This window comes from Bombus huntii, chromosome 6 (genome assembly GCF_024542735.1).
Source record: "Bombus huntii isolate Logan2020A chromosome 6, iyBomHunt1.1, whole genome shotgun sequence".
Classification (NCBI taxonomy): domain Eukaryota; kingdom Metazoa; phylum Arthropoda; class Insecta; order Hymenoptera; family Apidae; genus Bombus; species Bombus huntii.
Window position 1 is genome coordinate 6,653,672 of NC_066243.1, and position 20,960 is coordinate 6,674,631.

Consider the following 20,960-nt stretch of genomic DNA (forward strand, 5'->3'; position numbering starts at 1 on the left):
TACGAGTTTATTGTCAATAATTATCTTATTTTATTTATTTTTATAAAATGCAAGAAATCTATTAAAAACATCACGATTGTAGCCTGTAAGACAAGGTTGCCCATTTTCATATAGAGCTTTTTCATATAATTTTATTGATGGTTCTGACCACCAAAAATTTTTGATTCCTTCTTTGCCATCAATATCTAAGGTATTAAGTTGGTATACAGAGAAATGAAAATTTTGTCCATCTGACTGAACACATTGCACAACAATAGGTTCAGGTAACTTCTTCACATTTAATCCAAACTTTTGTCGGGCACAAGTTGCTGCTACAGTAAATGATTTCATCATTGAACGTGCGTGAATTTGATCTTCAGTGACTGGCAATTCAGTTATATTTTTAACTTCTTCTAGATTGTGATTTATAAAAATAGTGTGAACATTCATTAATGGCGATTCCGTATCAATTGCTATAATGTTAAAATGTACATGTTTAAATTTTCTAATTATGATTTATAAACTATAATGTAGTTTTCTATAACTATAATCAACTTACGATATAAATCCTCAGTGTTATCAATATCTAATTTAGATAAACCAACAGTACAATGTAGTGGGTGAAGATTAGGAAATGCATATTTGTTATCCATATTTACACCAGCTATAGATGCTAGAGGTATCGAAGATGTCATCATTATATCCATTTTTAAGGAAAATTTAATAAAATCGTTTTCTTTCCCTAAAATATACGAAATGACAAATTACGAGCTTGTAAATAGATATATACACGAAAATGTGCTAATAAAATAACATAATTAACTTGTACAAATTATAAAACTAATGATTTTAAAGTTATGAATCATAAATATTCCTAATTGGTTTATAATAATCGTAACTGAAAAAGTCAAATACTTTATAATATTATTGTCTTGCATGATCATTAAAAATAGAAATATTATATATGAATGTGCAACACATATAATACATGAAGTTTAATGTATATTTTATAATATTTTTCTTTTAATAATATACCTATACACATAGATACAAGTCCATCATGAACTATTGATTTGTATTGTACATCATTTAATCCACATAATGATTCACAAAGTTGTAAAAACTTCTTTGTTAAATTATGCCTACAACATATTCTTTGTTATAGAATTAAAATTTTAAATTAAAAAATATGAAGTAAATGTAATCATACAGATGATTCATACTCACATTTTTCTTGTACTAGATATACCATATACTCTTGGAAACACCCAAGCAGGTCGATTAGGATCTTTCAATCGTGGTAATTTTACTTGCTGTGCATCATATATTACAGATGTATAAACAAATCTGAGTAATTAAAATGATTTTTAAATTGAGAAAAGAAAATCATTAGTTGTACATTTCAAATACAACGACTAATGAAATTATATGAAATATAGCCATATTTTTATTGATATACCTTTTTAATAAATTATCTATATTATCTGGAACGTCAGTAATTAGCTCTTGTATATTCTTTGGTAATGCATCATCAAGTTTTAGGGTTTTCGTTAATACACATGCTTGTGGTACACCTTCTTGTAAAACATTCCAATCTTCAATTATCAAACAACTTTTACTATTGGAATTAGGTTCTGACTTATTAAAAACAGTTGAATGTTCAATTCTAATATGAAAAAGAAGGAAATGTATTTATAATAAAACTTTATAGCTACAAATTAACAAAGTGTTTCTCAATTCATAAATATATATTATGTCAATTAACTAAAGAAAAATTAATAACATATATATATATGAACACGAAATACTATATTAAGGATTCATTAATTTCGTTGAATACAAACGAATATTTAATAGCATTTGTTGCTAAGTACTTATCTTAAAAGGAGTTTGTAACCTTCTATACAGTTATATTATAGTATTATTGGTGTTTTTATAGATATCAATGTCCTTAAAAATAAATTCTTATAAAGTAAAATATTATAATTATTAATAAGATTTAATATTATTATATTAATAAGATTAATATAATAATAATAAGAGTTATAATTTAATATTCTTCCAAATTTTGATACAAAAGATACATTTAACTGTAAAAATTACTACAATGTCCAAAATTACAAAAAGTAAATACATCAAGCAATATCTTTCTCAAAATAATCTTTCTATAGAATAATTTGCAAGTTAGGTAAATTATATTTATATTATTTTGTGTCACTTGACAAAATAATTTTTAAAATTAAGTAACATTCAATGATTTAAGTTATGAAGTTATTTAGATTAAGGATATAAATATGTTATTAACCTTTCATTATTAATTAAGTAAAACAATGTTTTCTAGAAATTTTATGAAACAAACAACATAAAGTATAAAGAAATAAATATAAAAACAATGAAAGATAAATATTAAAATAACAAATTAAATAAGATGTATATTATAATATACCTCAGTGATATATGAAACATTTTACCTTTTTGCTGATATTAATTCTGTAGCATCATGTACTGTAAAATTCATAGATTTCAAAATTTTTTCTGCTTTAGTTACTTGCACACATCTTTCTCGTTTATGTTGCCATAAATATCTTATTGCTTTACCTATGTGTTGTTTATATAATAATTGTGTGAACTTCATTATAATTTATCTAAAAAAAAAAAAAATGATAATTTACATCATTATAGAGAGTAACTGAGAGTTTTGTTTAATTAAATTTCATTTCACTGTTTTTAGTCAATTATGTACTTTAGAATATTGCTGATATAGGTTAAGTAGAACTAGTCTTTTCTAAGAATAAGAAATACATAGTATTTGTTTCCTACTCTACCTCTTTCTTCTGCTCTTCTCTCCCTTTTCAAAATTATTGAAACAATTTTAACTCCTTAGTTTAAATTAACAACAATTTAATAATTATTATATGAGTAAACTTTTATCCATATTACAATGTATCTACTATACAAATGTATGTTTAATAATTATATTATGAACATGATAATTCCATTAATGTTTTATATTAATATATTACTGAGAAATATCATGACGGTAGATATGAATACAATATTGTCGAGATAAATTTGTAATTTTTGATATCAATAATTCAAATATCACTCAAATACTATCAAAGAATATATACACAGACTACAGTCATACATATAAACAAGTCTGGAGACTTGTTGGGGAATAACAGAAAAGAAGTTACCTCTCTGGTTTTAGTATGAGTGTTGGACCTATTTATACATATGATCATAGCCGAACCTGTATACACGACTGTGATGGCAACACTGCTTTTGTATGCATCGAAAGTCCTATTTTATTGCACTGAAGTAAGTAGATTATCATTAATATCTTCCTTAAAAGAATTGATAGAGATATACTTAACTTTTAAAATAAGTTATAATAAAAATAATGATATTAATATAATTGTAGGGCAATGAAAATGAAATATAAATATTGGGAATAATAGAAATAACATATGTATAAACCTTTGGAAGGTATTAAAGGTGTTTGCCTGTATGTAAAATATTTACACTGTTTAAAGGGAATGTAAATGTACTGCAAAATAAGTAAGAATTGAAGTATAGCTTCAAAAATAAATAAATAAAAATATTTAAAAAATGAAATTATCTAAATGAAAGAGGTTAAGTGAATACATAGCATAAGTGAAGATGAGCCATGGACATAAGAATATAGGGAACGAGTAATAACTGAGGGGTGGTGAAGCTATTTCTGGGGAGCGGGGAACGTAGTATTTTGGGGCCGCATTGATAATTAGTCGTGGTAGCGCAAACGCAATCTCTTAGTCTCATCGAGTAAGAGTAAATTAGTGTAACTAGTTTTCTCCTTCTGACATACATCATTGAGTCAGTCACTAAGTCACCAATAACCAATGTAGCCCCAAAGTATCACCTGACCATGTTCCCAGTTCCCTGGAAGTAACTTCACACTCCTTGCCTGAACTAGACATTTAAGCTCGATTCTTATATTCCTATGTCCATAAATAACTGAGCAATAAGAATAATTCACGAGAAATAATTAGAATTTTTGCAGATATGAACAAAATTTTCATGTCAATATTTGTAAAACATGATAAATTTCGCACACCACTCTAGAGGTAGCGCATTATCGTTTTTAATTTTTAGTAATAATATAAGTGCTAAGATTTCATAATTCTTCATTCTTTGGAAATAACAAAAACAGAAACACAATTATTTGATTTTGAAGTCCTATCATAATTTCCTTTCCAGCCAAGAACACATCAATGTAATAATGTTATTAATTTATAAAACTTTGTATAAAGCTATTATATTGTAAAAAGCTAAAATAAAAGATATAAAATAAGTATTTAAGAGCTTTGACTTTAGAGTCTATTTCACATACACTATTACATGCTATTATATACATTCTGTTGCATTATACTGTAATTGTTTTATATTAGTATTATCACTTACTGTCACAACATACATATATTACACTAATAAATATTTATAGATTATAGAACTGGCTAGATTATATTTATATCAGAAGAAGTTCCTAATATTGTTGTCAGATTCGCTTTTATTATGAAGCGTAAAAGCCCAATCTTTAGAGTTCATTTTAGATTTCATTTTATAATATTTTTTAATGATTTCTTACAATATTACAAACTGATATCTTTTAATATTATTAAAACTAAAATTAAAATATTGAATATCATTATGCTTCTTTTTAATATAAAGTAACAATCATTTTACTTCATTTTGATAATAATTTTAATGACGTAATAAGGCATACATATTTTAACAATTTCCTAATTATGATTTTTATGTTTTCTTCTACTTCTTTTATGTACATATATATTATCAAATATTTTCAACAACTTATTTTAATAACAAATAAATACTTTGACATGTCCAACATTCACGAATTATATACTATTTTTTTAGTAAATTCATATTTTATGCTATTAAATTCTAGGGAATTCGAAATATAGAGACTTAATACAGTTTACATTTTCTGTGAGATAAATACATAATATATGCGCGCGCATCCACATGCTATACTTTTATACCTAGTGATTTGCATATTATAAAAGGTTCCTACCTTTGATGTGTGAAAAGATGGTGACCTACTGATAACGAAGTTCTGTGATAAAAATTGTGAGTGTGGAAGAACCTTTTCTATCATACAAACGTTAATATCCTAGATACAGGCAATGCATTGGAGCTGGATACACTTGTAACAGTCATGATAAATACATCTGTATGTTACAATTATTTGAGTATTTTAATATCCGATCATTAAAAAGGATACCAATAGCAGTAGTGTTTTTAGTATGTGAAAACGATAAAGTTTTTAAATCGTATTGTACTGTATTTAATGGGTAATGTGTGTATTTACTACTAATTATATATGTAAGTGCATTTCTTCACAACATGTTATTTAGTGTTTATCGCCATTATAAAATATCTGAAATACGTTTTCATTTTGGTAATTTATATATTGATGTAGCATAATTTACCAACTCATGATACTGGTTTAAGTATCTCTTTTGTTTTAACATAGTACTAGTTGTTTTCACAATGTCCTTTAATTTTACCTTAAATTATTTTTGTAATTTTTATTTACGCACTTATGATAAGGGTGTTGATACTTAATTGTATTATTAAGGTTATAAAATATTGCAGGTAAAACTTACATATAAATAGTTAAGAAATTATGAATTCTCAAAAATTATCTTATTAAAATATACTAAATTGTATACAATGTCTCATTGTGAAGAAGAAGTGGCATCGTCTGGTTTTCACCAATTAAGCATTACTAGTAAGTTTCTATATCCTTATTTATTGTTATGTATATTTAACATATTTTTTTGTGTATTGTATAGTTCATGCACTATCGTGCATAAGTATTTGAATACTTGGTGCAGTCCAATCTGAACATAGATATTTTTATTATATGTTTAACATTATGATAGGAGAATATTTCTCTATTGTTAATTCTTTATTTCTTGTCATAACTGAATTCAAATGTTCTGCTAAACTAAAACTGAAACAAGGAATATACATGTATCAATCAAGTTCCACATTTATCTGTAATAAATACATGAATCTTCATAAAGTATACATAAACTATTAAAATGTGATTGGAAACACTTGTTCTCATTATTATTGTAAAATCTCAATATTGAACAGATACACTTAGTTGCCTATCTTAAGTGTTTCTCTCGAAGTATTTTTCATCCTACCTATCCTACCCTAATCTTATCATATACTACTAATTACATTTAAGATACTGTACTAGGATCAAAGGTAAAAATTAAATTAAAGAACTTTATTTGGGATAAAGTTTCAAGCACCATCTATGTCCAATCAAGACAAAATTTGGTGGATGTTATAAGAACAGAGAGTAGACTCAAAATATAAAAATTTCAGTTTTGACAATTCATGCATTTAAAAGATATAGGAAGTGTCCAAATACCTATACATAGTAGTATATATATGAATATGTGTATATACATGTACATGGTTTTACATTTACATAATTTAACAGTCATAATTTTACAGTATAATGTAGTTTAATTTTAATTACTTACCAGATAAATATTAAACATATAAAAATTGTTAGAAAAATACATAAAAAACAAATTATATAATATTACTCTTAAATATTAATACTGTTTTAGGTACATATAATAAAATTTTATTATTTTAGTTGAAGGTGCTATATTAAGAAGTTCTACATTTTTAAAGCCTAATCCTTACATTGAATTTTCTGTTGATGATAAAAGTCCTCGGAAGACAGAAGTTTCAAAATCCACATATCAACCAAAATGGAACGAGGAATTTACAATACTTGTAACTCCATATTCGCAATTACATTTTCGATTGTTAGATCACAGTACATTCCGAAAAGATACTTTAATTGGAGAAAAAAAAATAAGTCTTTCTCAAGTATTATCTCATTATAATGGGAAATTAGAAAATATGGAAGTAACGTTTGATTTAATGACTGAAAATAAACATGATTCTCAGTTATGTAAGGTTGGAGAATTGATTACAGTATTTGATGGATTAAGAATTAACATGCCAAATACGTCATCACTAACTATTAATGAATCACTATCGTGTCAGACGCAATCTGGCTGTATGCCTTATGATGGTAAGAAATTAAGATCAAGCATATAATAATCTTTAAATAATAAATGAATAAATAATTTTTAACTAATGATAAATGAGACAGAAATTTTTACAAAATTTTAAGGAAAGAATACCAGGATAATGAGTATTATCTAAATAAGTATTATTAGGTTGTCTGAAAAGTGTTTTTCTTTTACAGACACGTCTTTTACAACAATGCACCTTTATACAAACATGAAACCTAATCTGTCGAACGTTGTGATCTTTATTTTGATAGAACAAAATGGATCATACGTAATTCGATAAAATACTATAAGACGGAAAATGTTGTGCATCCATTATTTCCTTATAAAACGAAAGAAACTTTTTGGGCGATCTAATATGTGTAGTGTATGTCATTATATGACATTATATGACATTTCAAATATAGCTGTCTATTACAGAATTTAATAAAATTTTTAAAGCATCTATATTAATTTTTAAAAATCAATAAATTAATGAAACAAGATATTAAAAATGTTTCTCTCTTCTTGGAAAAGTTAGTTACTTTAAATGTTTTAAATAGGGGCATTCTTACTTTTAATTTTATAAGGAATAGGGTTATTTAATTTCCACTGTTACACATACATCTAAAATATTTAATTATGTGATCACATCTTTACAGAACTTCACGATAATTTTTCAATGATGATCAAATTAACAAGTGTAGTATGATATACTATGATTGGCTTTGAATTTGCAGTATAATATTTCAGAATCACTAAGTAATCAATTTTTTTATAGAGAATCATAGATAATTATATTACGATTTCGTAAAAAATATATTTTCTACATATTCTACACATATTTGCTACATACATATACATATAAGATACTTCTAGTGTTGGTGTTCTTATTGCTTTATAATTAGTAGTGTAGGTTTGGAAGAACTAACAGACTGAGAAATAAGTAAACATCTAGTAATGAATAAATAATATTTACAGCAAAATGCAAATGTAATATGTGTAAATTAAAGTATAAATTATTTTTAAGATATTGCAATCATCTGTATAGAAATTATCATTATATTTTATTTATTTGTTATAATAAAATATGTTTAAAGTAAGTGTTATTCGCATTTAAATAAAGTATCAGAAAATACACAAATTTTTTCATTATTCAATTTGGAAGAATGAAAGGAGTTGTCTTCTTTTTTAAGTTATTTAAAATTGAACTTGAAATATCTTTATAATGTATAGTAAAATATAAATGATTGAATAATTTTAAATATAAACTAAACATACATGCTGAGTTTTGTTTTTATGTATTTAATAAGTAATAGATTTCTGAAATAAAAAACCATACAGAATAATTTTATAATATAAATTACATAAAACTTTTGTGCACCTGTATGTATAATAAAAACAAGTTTTATATATTCTAATTATATATCTTATGTATACACATATATATAAATAATGAAATTGTTCTTAATTTAAGTACAAACATAGTCATATTTTAGGTGTTTCAAATAATGATGCTGTTAGTAATAGTAGCATTCTTAATGGAGGGATTCGTGCTCGCATGAGATTACATGAACCTAAACATGTTGCATCATCTACATTTCATGGAACATTACCAAATGTTTATCAGAACTCTACTTATAGTAGTGGAAGTAAACAGGCCAATGCCAATAAGAATAATGAACAAATTGAGCCCGCTGCATCGCATTCATTATCAAATGGGCACGCAATATCGCCTGCAGACAAATCCATTGTAACATTACCAGGACGTTTTACAGGATCTTTACCAGATGGACGTCAAATGTCTCGAATAGAGCATGTATCGACATCTGGTATAGTAGATGGAAGATTTGGTACATGTACAGAACTATTTCCAAAGGTTTCTGTCTCGGAAAGTCGTAATATTTCTCAACTTGAACAATCAACAGTATTACCTGGAACAGTTGGAATACCTAGATCAGATCAATTAACTGTAGTTAATACAGATATATGTTCACATAGTAGAACAGACCAGCCTATTTCTAATGAACGTAACTCTCGAACAGAACAATCTGTAACTGGTCCTCTTTCAGATAGTTATGGAACTATGAGAACGGATCAAGATACTACTTCTTTAGTAGATGGATGTACAGTTTCTAGAGTAGATCAACTTAGAAATTCTGGATTAACTGATAGTCAGGGATATTCTCAAACAGAGCAATCTGTAGTATTTACTTTATCAGATGGTTCTCATTTAGAACAACCTACAGTGTTTCTTATGACAGATGGACGTGGAATCGCACGTTCAGACCCATCTTCAATATTATCCTTGGATGATGCACGTAGAATTTCTCGTACTGAACAATATACAAATCCTACAACTACTCGTTCAAATTCCCGAGTAGTACAACGGGTCGCTCCATTAACAGGACAAACTACTATGATACCTGGTCAGTCAACTCAACCTGAATCTTCAATAGTACTTGCTGAAGTTGGTCCTACTAATCATTCTGAAGAGCCATTAGCTCCTGGTTGGGAAATGAGATATGACATGTATGGGAGAAGGTTGTACTATTTTAAAAAATTATTCAATTTTTACATTTTTAGAAAATATATAATATTCTCTTTTTTATGGTACATTTTTAATTAGGTATTATGTTGATCATATGACACGAAGCACTTCTTGGGAAAGACCACAACCTCTGCCACATGGATGGGAAGTTCGTAGAGATCCAAGAGGCAGAATTTATTATGTAGATCATAATAGAAGAACTACAACATGGCAAATACCAAATACAGAAAGATTACAACATTTTCAACACTGGCAAGGTGAAAGACAGCATGTGGTACAACAAGGTAACCAACGGTTTCTTTATCCTCAAGTAAGTAATAAATAATTATAACATATATATAATTTTATTTTTATTTATATTTTACATTGAGTTTTAAAAATATAGATATTTAACAATCTAATATAGAAATAAATTTAATATGTATATATAGGCACATGGAAATCAAGCAGCTATAGCAGGACCATCAACATCATCCATAATCGATGATGATGATGCTTTGGGACCATTACCTGCTGGCTGGGAGAGACGTAAACAACCAGAAGGAAGAGTTTATTATGTAAATCATAAAAATCGTACTACACAATGGGAGGATCCAAGAACGCAAGGACAAGAAACTGGAATTGATGAACCACCATTACCAGATGGCTGGGAAATGCGATTAACTGAAGATGGAGTTCGATATTTTGTAGATCATAATACAAGAACAACTACATTTCAGGATCCAAGACCTGGAGCACCTAAAGGGTTTGTGTAATCTTTTTTTATCAATCTTTACTAGTTTAACTTTTTGCCTTATTATGTTCTTCACTACTATATTTTTATTTAGTCCTAAAGGTATTTATCGTGTACCAAGAGCATATGAAAGATCATTCCGATGGAAATTATCACAATTTCGCTTCTTGTGTCAAACTAATGCATTACCGAATCATATAAAAATTAGTGTCAATCGACAGACATTATTTGAAGATTCTTATCATCAAATAATGAATGCAGAAGCTTTTGCATTGAGGCGCAGATTATATATCATATTTAAAGGGGAAGAAGGGTTAGATTATGGAGGTGTATCAAGGTAAGAATTGAATCAGCAATTCCATGGAAAAAATTTTATTTTGTAAGAATAAAAATAAATTAAACAAATTCTGATTTCAGGGAATGGTTTTTCCTGTTGAGTCATGAAGTATTAAATCCAATGTATTGTTTATTTGAATATGCCAACAAGAGTAATTATAGCTTACAAATCAATCCAGCATCTTATGTCAATCCTGATCATTTACAGTATTTTAAATTCATTGGAAGATTTATAGCAATGGTATGATAATTTCTACTGTTAATAATATTATATTTGATAAAATCAATGAAATTAATATACGCTAAATATAATATAGTGTATATACAGGGTGGTTGGTAACTGGTGGTACAAGCGGAAAGGGGGTGATTCTACGCGAAAAAAGAAGTCGAAAATATAGAATAAAAGTTTTTCGTTTGAGGCTTTGTTTTCGAGAAAATCGACTTTGAATTTTCACTCGGTACGCGTGCACTTTATCACGTCTCGTTATAACGGATCTCACTGTAGATCAAGAGAGCGTGGTGGCCAAGCTACTGTTCCAGCACTACCAATCCAGCCTTGGTAATGTTGGTTTAAAAAATCTGTCACATGACGACTAAAATGTGGCGGTGCACCGTCTTGTGAAAAATTAAATTTCCTCTAGTTCTCAGCGGTACATCTTCTAATAATTCCGGTAGTTTGTTTTGTAAGAAATCGAAATATGCTGCTGACGTTACATTTCCTTCGAAAAAATATGGCCCAATAATTAGATGTCCGATTATGCCAGCCCAAATGTTTACGTTCCATCTTACTTGAAAATGTGTTTCAAGAATAGAGTGAGGATTCTCATTTTGCCAATTATGCATGTTATGGACATTGAACATGCTGTCCCTTGTAAATTTCGCTTCATCTGTCCATAAAATTTTTAACAAAAATTCTGCATCGTTGGCATGCTGTTAAAGCAACCAATGACAAAATGCCTTTCGCGAAATCTTATCATGAGGTATGAGTCCTTGTACCCTGGTGATATGATAAGCATGTAAGTTGTTTTCATGTAGAATTCGAAGAATCGTGAAGCAACTAAGATTATACCGCAAAGAAAGGTTTCTTGCACTTATGTCAGGATGTTCCAAAACGTGCTTTAGTATTTGCTCTTCAACATTTACACTAACGCGTCGTCGACGACCACCATGTCGTCTAAGTTTTTCAAAAGAACCATATTCGCCAAGGGTTCGTTCTGCTCTTTGAATAACACGTCTGTCAGGATGTCGACGATTGGGATACCGGTATCTGTAATGATCAGCTGTGGTGCGTTATCACCACACGCACCTAACGAAAGTATCATGTCCGTATATTCCCGATTGCTGTATGTAGACATGATGGTAGACTAATAGGTACTGATAGTGGATAGCGATAAAAGTCGGATAGTAAGTTAATAGGTAGGAAAACACTGCGGTCACATTGAAAGTGTTTATCTACATAACGTCAATCGAGACAACGATCTACAGTGAGATACGTTATAACGAGACGCGATAAAGTGCACGCGAACCGAGCGAAAATTCAAAGTCGATTTTCTCGAAAACAAAGCCTCAAACGAAAAATTTTTGTTCTATATTTTCGACTTCTTTTTTCGCGTAGAATCACCCCCTTTCCGCTTGTACCACCAGTTACCAACCACCCTGTATATATAAATATGTTATATATAATAAATATAAATACATTAATTGTAGGCTCTTTATCATGGACGGTTTATCTACAGTGGTTTCACTATGCCGTTTTATAAACGTATGTTAAATAAGAAATTGGTTATGAAAGATATAGAATCTATTGATCCAGAATTCTATAAATCTCTTGTGTGGATAAAAGAAAATAATATCGACGAGTGTGGTCTCGAATTGTATTATAGCGTAGATTTTGAAATTCTTGGTCAAGTAATACATCATGAATTAAAAGAGGGTGGTGACAAAATTAGAGTTATTGAAGATAATAAAGAAGAATATATTAGGTACTGTTATAATTAATATTAACATTTTACATCTTAAAAAATAATTATTCATTGATTATTACTATATAAGGTTAATGACAGAATGGAGAATGACCAGAGGTATAGAGGACCAAACTAAAGCATTTTTGGAAGGTTTCAATTCGGTTGTACCATTGGAATGGTTGAAATATTTTGATGAACGTGAATTAGAACTTATGCTCTGTGGTATGCAAGAAATAGATGTAGAAGACTGGCAACGCAATACAATTTATAGACATTATACACGAAATAGCAAACAAATCTTATGGTTTTGGCAGGTTCGTTATTATGCATACAAAATTATTTGTAAGATATTATTTAGTATATATATCATTTATTATATTTATATATTTTATTCAGTTTGTAACAAGAACAGATAGTGAAAAACGAGCTCGACTTTTGCAATTTGTAACTGGTACCTGTCGAGTACCTGTTGGAGGATTTGCAGAACTAATGGGTAAATAGTAAACATCAATAACTAAATAAATATGAAATAATTTATAGAAATCAGGTGATTTACATTTGAAACTATTTTTTGTTATCTTTTTTGTTTTTGTTCTTTTTTTATTCTCTTTAGGGAGCAATGGTCCTCAAAGATTTTGCATAGAAAAAGTAGGAAAGGATACATGGCTACCTAGATCACATACATGCTTCAATAGATTGGATTTACCACCATATAAGAGTTATGATCAACTAGTAGAAAAGTTAAACTATGCAATTGAAGAAACAGAAGGTTTTGGTCAAGAATAATTAGAAATATACCTTATGAAACGTAATATGCCACTGCCTATGAAGCGATGAAGACAAGTTTAGTATAGTGGTACAAGGTTTTAATGATTTTATTTATCTTGTTCCCAACACAACAAGATACAATTGTTAAGTAAAGAAATTTCTTTAAATTAATGAATTGAAGACGTTTGTATTACATCTTTATAAAAAAATCCTTATATTCTTTTTAATTGAAAATGTTTTATTTCAAAATATATTTCATTTATTTTATGTATGTTGTAATGGAACCTAAACATGTAAAAGTCGTAGAAAATATTAATGAAATGCACAGAAAATATTAACAAATTTGTATATATTTAGAAAATAAAGTTTATAAACAATGCATAGAATAAAATGAAAGCAAAGATGCCAAAATAATTATCTTATAATAATTAATTTTTTAAAGATTAATTTTATTTTATTTTCTTGTGTTTTTCTGTCCTAATAAGAGTTATAACGATAAAATATATCCTGTCTTTTAAGTGTTAGATATTGATGCTTTCTACGATATTTTAGTAACAGTCCCTATGGAAGGGCTTGAAAATTACAGTAACAAATGCTGTACATATTAAGCCATTAATATATTGTATTTTATGTGACAACTCAATGATCATGTTTTGTCCTAAGTAGTTATAAAAACTGTATTGAAAAAATTTTGTACATACATTAGGAAATGAAAAATACTAGATCCAAAAATGGCTATTTGCATAAACTAGATAATTTATAAAATGTTTAACATATGAGTCTATAAAAAAATAATGTCTGATAATTACAGCTTACATTTCAAGTAACTCTTTTTACTGCTTGAAATATTATAAACGAAAAAATACTATATTTTATCGTGAGAATTTAATTCTTACAAATAATATTTTTAAATTATTAGCATTTATTAATATTCATAATGTATAAATTTCAGTTGTTTCTGTAACAGATACCACTGTAAGAATGTGATATAACAAAATTAATGATAATAAACTAAAATATTTGACTATCTCTATTTGCTTATAATGTTTTATGTTCCCAGATAATAAAGCATTAGTTTGAAGATATCAAATTAATAAAAGATATTTATTATATATGTTCACATAAAAATATAGCAGGAAAGATGAACTTAAAGAAATATAAATCCGAATCCAAAAATTGAATGCCTTCATAGCGAAATATTAATTAACATTTGTAAAATATTTATTATATAAATTAACATATAAAGTGAATTTTACATAAATTTATTTCAAGATATGATACAATTATAAATTATAAATTTATGCTTACAGAAATATTTTACAAATTGTTGAATGTCTGTATAAAAGTGGTGGGATACATTTTTTAATTATTTGTTTTTTGATTCAAAACAGTCCATAATGTCCAATTTCACTTTTATGTCCAGAGCTTTGCTTGTATATTATTGTTATTAAATTAATGTTTAATATTATAACTATTTCTTTTATAACATTTACAATATACCTGTTTGAATTTTTTTTAATTCTAGTATTCTTTATATTATAATCTTAGGACTATAAGCATGAAATTTGTTAATGTTTTCAACAGTAATTTGTGTGCGCATGTATGCATCCGTATATGTACAAATAGATATTGTAATTAATGTAAGAATTAACACATTTAATATACGTGCAATATAAAATTGTATATGTGTGCACACAAATTAAATTCATGGAATGTGTATTCGAACAGTAATATAATACAAAATAAATGCATGACAAATTTATAATAATATTAAAAAAAATAAGTTTACTCATTCATTGATAAATCACTTAAAATACATATAAATACTTGTATTATAACTTCTATATAATGTGTATTCTAAGTTTCATAACTTAATGTATACAATGTATGAAACTATTTACTGTTACCTTCTCAAACTATTAAAGTGTAAACTTTTAATTGAATGGACTTATACTTTACTTTCTATTATTTTAATGTAACTACATTTTATTTATTGTTTATCATTTTTGGGTTGTGTGAAAATTTTTACAATAATAAAAGTATTTTAAAAGGAGAAGAAACAGAAGATATAATTTGTTTCCCAATATTATCATTTAAAATCTGTCCTTTGCAGAATTTGAAAATGACTATGAAATCTGTTTTGAAGTATTATAATTGAAAAATCTCTTTTGCCAAATTTAAATGAGGATGTAAAAGTATAGAAATACTTTAGATTCCGTAAAACGTATTGATATCTATTTTTTCTAAATATATGAAATTAAATATGTAAAATCTATCCTGTGTATATTTCGTATTTTATAATAAAATATTGTACTTTTTTTTATTTAAATTGTTGTTATATACGCATCCACCACAGAGCGAAAACGTGCGCTTTTAGTCTAGTGCACTCCACAGATAGAAATCATTCATACCACATGTGAGCATATCATGTTTGATAGACCATGATATTATAGTGTACCTCATCACAAGATTATCAAAATTACAAGATTTGTAATATATATGTACGGAACTAAATCTTGAGCAATTTTAATTACATTAGGTAAGTCTCATCACTTTTCTTTCTTCCTTATTTACTAAATAAGACTGGAACCCAAAACTAACAAAAAAATGAAGAACAGAAATTTTTGCTCCACATCAGAAGTCATCGCAATAAAACACATAAGAAACAACAACTTCAATTCCTACATCAACTATACTTTAATATATCAAATATGTAATATGTATAATGTATACAACAAAAATTTGGAAGTAACCATGTTAGCCACAACTGCACATTTGCATATAAGTTTGAAGCTCCAAGACGTAAGTGAATAATAAATCATATTCATATATGCATATGATAAATTCATGATCCATCCCTACCATGAAATTTTGATATTTTTATGGTATATAAAGAATCGAAAAATCATAATCCTGATACAGAACATCTGCAAGACGTCACGAAAAGTGTCATCATGTAATTTCGCATCGCGTTCGTTAAGAGTCAGTAAGTAAGATCGGGCTAATATTCTTTCATCAACTGTTGACCCTATAGAATCCGCGAATTGCAATTCCCTATCTTGACGTACGTTTCATCCATCCAGAGCCTTGATTTTTTAATGGAGAACCATGTCGAGTCCCGACTATTGAATGGTTCCCCGCCAGTGATCCTTGTACCTGTGAGTGGAAAAACCTGCAAGATGACATCGCATGGCAAGTCCTACAGAATTGGCCCGAGCACCGATCTTTAATGTATTCCATAGGACACTTCTCTCCGATGCAATGCGCCATTCCGGCCGAGATATTCTATTCCCGAAGATAGACCCCGATAACCCATCTAAGATATATGTCAAATAATTTTTATTTATGTATCCATACTCGGCTTGGTGCCCTACTAGGCTCGGCATCCATGGGCGCGAAGTTGAAATACGCCCAACCCGTCTATGGTAATATAGTCTTCCAGGACAGAGAATTGAAGGTGTTGTTAAGGGACGCCGTCAACGCTATCTTAACCTACGCATCATCGGTAAGTACAGGATGAACAAGATTCTCCGACTTATCCGACGGGTGTCTAATTGTACCTAATTAATAAATCAAAGCTTACCATAGGTATATAGTAGTAGGTGTATAGTAGGTATACAATACCGTTCGCTATTCATTTCACGTTTCACGAATATGAAGGTTTTTTATTTTTATAGAAATGATCTACTCTTCTACACAAATACACATATTTATAAAACTACTTTATATATTATATTGAAGTAAATTTATTACATATTACATACATCTCAAATTTAAATTGCTTGACAACAATGTATTACTTATCATTCCATTAATCATTTATACATTCTTACTATAGATAACTATTATTTAAATACTATTTGATCATAATTTCGGATTGGGTTTAAACAATTTTTCCCAGGAAAAGAAATTGAAATGAATATTAGGAAAACTATTTGTTTCATTCGGTAACTTCCTTTTTTCCAATAAATCACCTGAAATTCATATTGCATTCATATAATAATAAATATTCAAACACAAAAATCAATCAACACTGTCTATGTTAAATACTATATAATTATATGTAGAATGATTTTAATTAATATAATGATCCTAAATATTTCTGTTGTTTCTAACAATATCTAAAATAAAACGCACATGGATGGCAGCATGTAAAAAAAAACATTTCTTCATTAAAAAAAGCATGAATAGCTACAAGAAATATTCGAGATATATTCGAAAATAATGACACAATTAAAACAATATAGATCTATTATACAATTTTCGAAAGAGACTATATATACCATCATAAAATATAATTTAAACAATTTAATATTACTTTTACCATCTCTTTCTATAAACATTACACACATTTTTTCATCATATTAAAAACGACAGAAATATTTAGACTTACTATAATAATTGATGATGATTATACAGGGTGATTGGTAACTGGTGGTACAAGCGGAAAGGGAGTGGTTCTACGCGAAAAAAGAAGTCGAAAATATAGAATAAAAGTTTTTCGTTTGAGGCTTTGTTTTCGAGAAAATCGACTTTGAATTTTCGCTCGGTACGTGTGCACTTTATCACGTCTTACAAAACAAACTACCGGAATTATTAGAAGATGTACCGCTGAGAACTAGAGGAAATTTAATTTTTCACAAGACGGTGCACCGCCACATTTTAGTCGTCATGTGATAGATTTTTTAAACCAACATTACCAAGGCTGGATTGGTAGTGCTAGAACAATAGCCACCACGCTCTCCTGATCTACAGTGAGATCCGTTATAACGAGACGCGATAAAGTGCACGCGTACCGAGCGAAAATTCAAAGTCGATTTTCTCGAAAACAAAGCCTCAAACGAAAAATTTTTATTCTATATTTTCGACTTCTTTTTTCACGTAGAATCACCCCCTTTCCGCTTGTACCACCAGTTACCAACCACCCTGTATATAAATGTAAATAATGTAAACAATTATATATTCAGTATCAACATTTTATATAAATTACTTACAGTTACTTATATCAGAAATATCTTCTATTTTGGTTTCTACTCCATTTTTGTCTATTTTTGTAACAATAGTATGAATTTTGTCACCAATTTGGTGTGATATAATAGTTTCCTCGTTTCCTTCATGATCTTTAATAACTTGTTTTTGTTCTATTGTTCCATCAGGTTTACGAACATATTCTTTCCTGATAGATCTTCCAATTATGGAAGGTCGTGCTACTTCAAGTTGTGGCTTGTCAGACTCACCCCAAACATTGGAAAAATTATCTATAGTAACTCTGTTAAAAATATAACATTTTTTCAAACAATTATAAATTATACCTATCAATTATATCTAATTATTTTATAAAGTGATTAAATTAACTGCAATTCATTAAATTTAGATACTAACTTTCCATCTAAATCTGTATCTAATTTTAATTCCATCTGATCATTATTTGGTTTTAACATGTTATCACGTAAAGATTTTCTCTGTGAGGGTATAAATGAAAATACGTTTGTATTTGCATCATTACCTGAACAAATTAAAAAAATATTTGTATGTATGTAAATGTAAATCTAAGTTTAATTACGTGTAAGTTAAATACAATAATTATATGTACATACCTTCATTATTAAATCCATAAATAAAATTCATCATTATATTCTCCATCTGAGACTCAAAATATCTTGTTATTTCTAATGGATCACTAAAGATGTTAAAGTGATCGACTCTCTCGAAAAATCTATTATATATTATATTATATGAGATTTTATGGTAAAATTAATCATTTAAAAGAGTACAAAGTAAATAAATAATACATTGTGGGCAGTAGATGCTAATATCAATAAATATGTAAATGCTGATTATAGCCATAATATCAAGTGCTGAGACATGTTCCATTTTTTAATTAGTAGGTTGCTGAAATTAGGTTGCTGAACTGGGATTCATACATGAATTTTTTATTTGCCAAACAAGTGCTTTCCCAATTGAACTATCCAAGTCATTTGTGTATATTCTCTCCCAAACTCTTAAAACTTAATATGGGTGCTGCCTACAATGTAGATATCATGGAAAGCAAATTGACATCTATTAACGTAAATGTTAAAATAAATTTTTGTTATAAATAAACTAAAGTTACAGTTTTAGGTTAAGTTCTGTACAATAACAACATTTCATCAACGTTGTAACTAAGCAAAAGTATACTGACATTAGCATGCATCTGATAATTTACATATATGAGCTATGTCCTTATCACCAATCACATATTTTTAATTTGTTAGTTACATGATTAAAAAATGAAGAAAATGTTTTAAATAGTATTCAATAAGATTGTTTATACATAGAAGCGTTCAATTCTAACAATTATGTAAATTTAAATCTTGAAAATCTAAAATTCTTCACTACTTTTTTACTACGCATTTTGCAGCATTCCTTAAATTTAGTCATGGTGCAAGTTACTATTTGTTTAACATTTTGTTTCATTCTTAGCTAATCTTTAAAGCATTACTTTACTTTCTACAGTAAATTTATAATAAATAATATGCAGTTTTATACTTTGACATAAGATATAAAGTAAAAATTACCTGCTATCATCATGAATATCAATTTGAGACATTGAGTTTTGAAAATTATCTCCTCCATAATTATTTTGATAATCGTCAAATCTGAAATATTTAGTAATGCAAGTTTAATTAAAATAAGGGTGGAACTGTAGAAAAGACCCTCGTTTATATTATCGAAGATAAGCGGCTGGAGGCATCCAATACTGACGCATATGCTGCCACAGACGCACAACTTTGGCAGAATTTACTGTAGTGGTACTTATAGTTTTTCGCGAATATCTTGGAAACTAAGTTAACCCATTCTTTAAATGTATAGGAAAGAGTTATTCAAAATGTTGTGTTTTACAATATATTTAAAAATCGTTGAAATCGGACAATTCACAAAAATGAGAAAGAGGATTATAATTGATTACATCGTAGAAAATGAATGAAAATAGACTATCGAAATACAGATAGTCCGTAATATAGATATAAATAATGTTTATTTAAATATTTACCCATTATTAAATTTTTCTGATCTTCGCCTACCAAATATATTGCGAATGAAATCCCACAACTCCATTTCTTACTTTTTTAATTCATTCACTGATCCGAAACAAACTTACATCATATTGCAATATGTAATATGATGATATAAACAGATCGCTACGTCACGACTAGTTGTGAAAAATCAACATGGCGGACAAGAAAGTTCTCGTCTTGCGCATGAGTGACATGCTATGAATGCCTCAGTAAGAGACAGAGACAATTTATTCATCTCTGTTTGTCTCGCAAGAACGCAAACTTTGTTGATCTTCCATACTGATTTTTCACGATTAGACACGACTCAATTTTGCGACGGTTTTCCCTAGCGAGTGTCGGGACCTATTTACATATATGATCGTGGTATATGCATATATTCTCAAATTAAAATATATAATCAGATTGTACATAAGTATGCTGCATTTAGACACATACTGCTATATTCATCATATTGTA

At 28.1% G+C, this 20,960-nt stretch overlaps 3 protein-coding genes and 1 long non-coding RNA gene across 7 annotated transcripts; 2 read left to right on the forward strand and 2 right to left on the reverse strand.

The window, feature by feature from the left end:
- Nucleotides 1-6: 6 nt before the first annotated feature.
- Nucleotides 7-3,166, reverse strand: LOC126866889 (39S ribosomal protein L37, mitochondrial). 2 transcript variants are annotated; one of them, XM_050620881.1, is made up of 7 exons: nucleotides 2,805-3,166; nucleotides 2,451-2,624; nucleotides 1,439-1,645; nucleotides 1,207-1,326; nucleotides 1,015-1,121; nucleotides 539-721; nucleotides 7-452 (listed from the first exon to the last, which is right to left on the reverse strand). In XM_050620881.1, exons 2-7 carry the CDS (start codon nucleotides 2,612-2,614, stop codon nucleotides 31-33), a joined length of 1,203 nt encoding a protein of 400 aa, XP_050476838.1. In that variant the 5' UTR covers nucleotides 2,615-2,624; nucleotides 2,805-3,166; the 3' UTR covers nucleotides 7-30. The 2 variants fall into 2 exon arrangements, with proteins under 2 accessions (XP_050476838.1, XP_050476839.1); XM_050620882.1 differs by having other exon boundaries at nucleotides 2,723-3,166.
- LOC126866900 (uncharacterized) lies at nucleotides 3,161-4,316 on the forward strand. Its single transcript, XR_007690076.1, has 2 exons — nucleotides 3,161-3,300; nucleotides 3,404-4,316. It is a non-coding gene; the product is annotated as an uncharacterized LOC126866900 (long non-coding RNA).
- Nucleotides 4,317-5,041: 725 nt separating this feature from the next.
- Nucleotides 5,042-14,473, forward strand: LOC126866885 (E3 ubiquitin-protein ligase Su(dx)). Of its 2 annotated transcripts, none has more exons than XM_050620875.1 (12): nucleotides 5,042-5,367; nucleotides 5,641-5,776; nucleotides 6,668-7,114; nucleotides 8,594-9,638; nucleotides 9,724-9,955; nucleotides 10,077-10,390; nucleotides 10,473-10,715; nucleotides 10,796-10,955; nucleotides 12,422-12,696; nucleotides 12,767-12,992; nucleotides 13,075-13,171; nucleotides 13,292-14,473. In XM_050620875.1, exons 2-12 carry the CDS (start codon nucleotides 5,719-5,721, stop codon nucleotides 13,462-13,464), a joined length of 3,270 nt encoding a protein of 1,089 aa, XP_050476832.1. In that variant the 5' UTR covers nucleotides 5,042-5,367; nucleotides 5,641-5,718; the 3' UTR covers nucleotides 13,465-14,473. The 2 variants fall into 2 exon arrangements, with proteins under 2 accessions (XP_050476832.1, XP_050476833.1); XM_050620876.1 differs by having other exon boundaries at nucleotides 5,042-5,215.
- A 2,682-nt stretch (nucleotides 14,474-17,155) lies between these two features.
- Nucleotides 17,156-20,677, reverse strand: LOC126866893 (uncharacterized). 2 transcript variants are annotated; one of them, XM_050620886.1, is made up of 6 exons: nucleotides 20,480-20,676; nucleotides 20,004-20,084; nucleotides 19,044-19,162; nucleotides 18,829-18,952; nucleotides 18,441-18,715; nucleotides 17,156-17,420 (listed from the first exon to the last, which is right to left on the reverse strand). In XM_050620886.1, exons 1-6 carry the CDS (start codon nucleotides 20,542-20,544, stop codon nucleotides 17,311-17,313), a joined length of 774 nt encoding a protein of 257 aa, XP_050476843.1. In that variant the 5' UTR covers nucleotides 20,545-20,676; the 3' UTR covers nucleotides 17,156-17,310. The 2 variants fall into 2 exon arrangements, with proteins under 2 accessions (XP_050476843.1, XP_050476844.1); XM_050620887.1 differs by lacking the exon at nucleotides 20,004-20,084 and having other exon boundaries at nucleotides 20,480-20,677.
- Nucleotides 20,678-20,960: the final 283 nt, after the last annotated feature.

What these genes read in the sequence shown, in the direction of transcription:
- LOC126866889 (XM_050620881.1), bottom strand. Translation starts at nt 2,614, where the DNA reads ATGAAGTTCACACAATTATTATATAAACAACACATAGGTAAAGCAATA. An exon ending in ACTTGTATCTATGTGTATAG is followed by an intron (nt 722 to 1,014) that starts GTATATTATTAA and finishes CGTATATTTTAG; the next exon opens with GGAAAGAAAACGATTTTATT. An exon ending in TAACACTGAGGATTTATATC is followed by an intron (nt 453 to 538) that starts GTAAGTTGATTA and finishes TTAACATTATAG; the next exon opens with CAATTGATACGGAATCGCCA.
- LOC126866885 (XM_050620875.1), top strand. Translation starts at nt 5,719, where the DNA reads ATGTCTCATTGTGAAGAAGAAGTGGCATCGTCTGGTTTTCACCAATTA. An exon ending in TGGCTGTATGCCTTATGATG is followed by an intron (nt 7,115 to 8,593) that starts GTAAGAAATTAA and finishes GTCATATTTTAG; the next exon opens with GTGTTTCAAATAATGATGCT. An exon ending in TTGGAAGATTTATAGCAATG is followed by an intron (nt 10,956 to 12,421) that starts GTATGATAATTT and finishes CATTAATTGTAG; the next exon opens with GCTCTTTATCATGGACGGTT.
- LOC126866893 (XM_050620886.1), bottom strand. Translation starts at nt 20,544, where the DNA reads ATGGAGTTGTGGGATTTCATTCGCAATATATTTGGTAGGCGAAGATCA. An exon ending in TCAGAAAAATTTAATAATGG is followed by an intron (nt 20,085 to 20,479) that starts GTAAATATTTAA and finishes TAAATATTTCAG; the next exon opens with ATTTGACGATTATCAAAATA. An exon ending in TATTTCTGATATAAGTAACT is followed by an intron (nt 17,421 to 18,440) that starts GTAAGTAATTTA and finishes TATGAATTTCAG; the next exon opens with GTGATTTATTGGAAAAAAGG.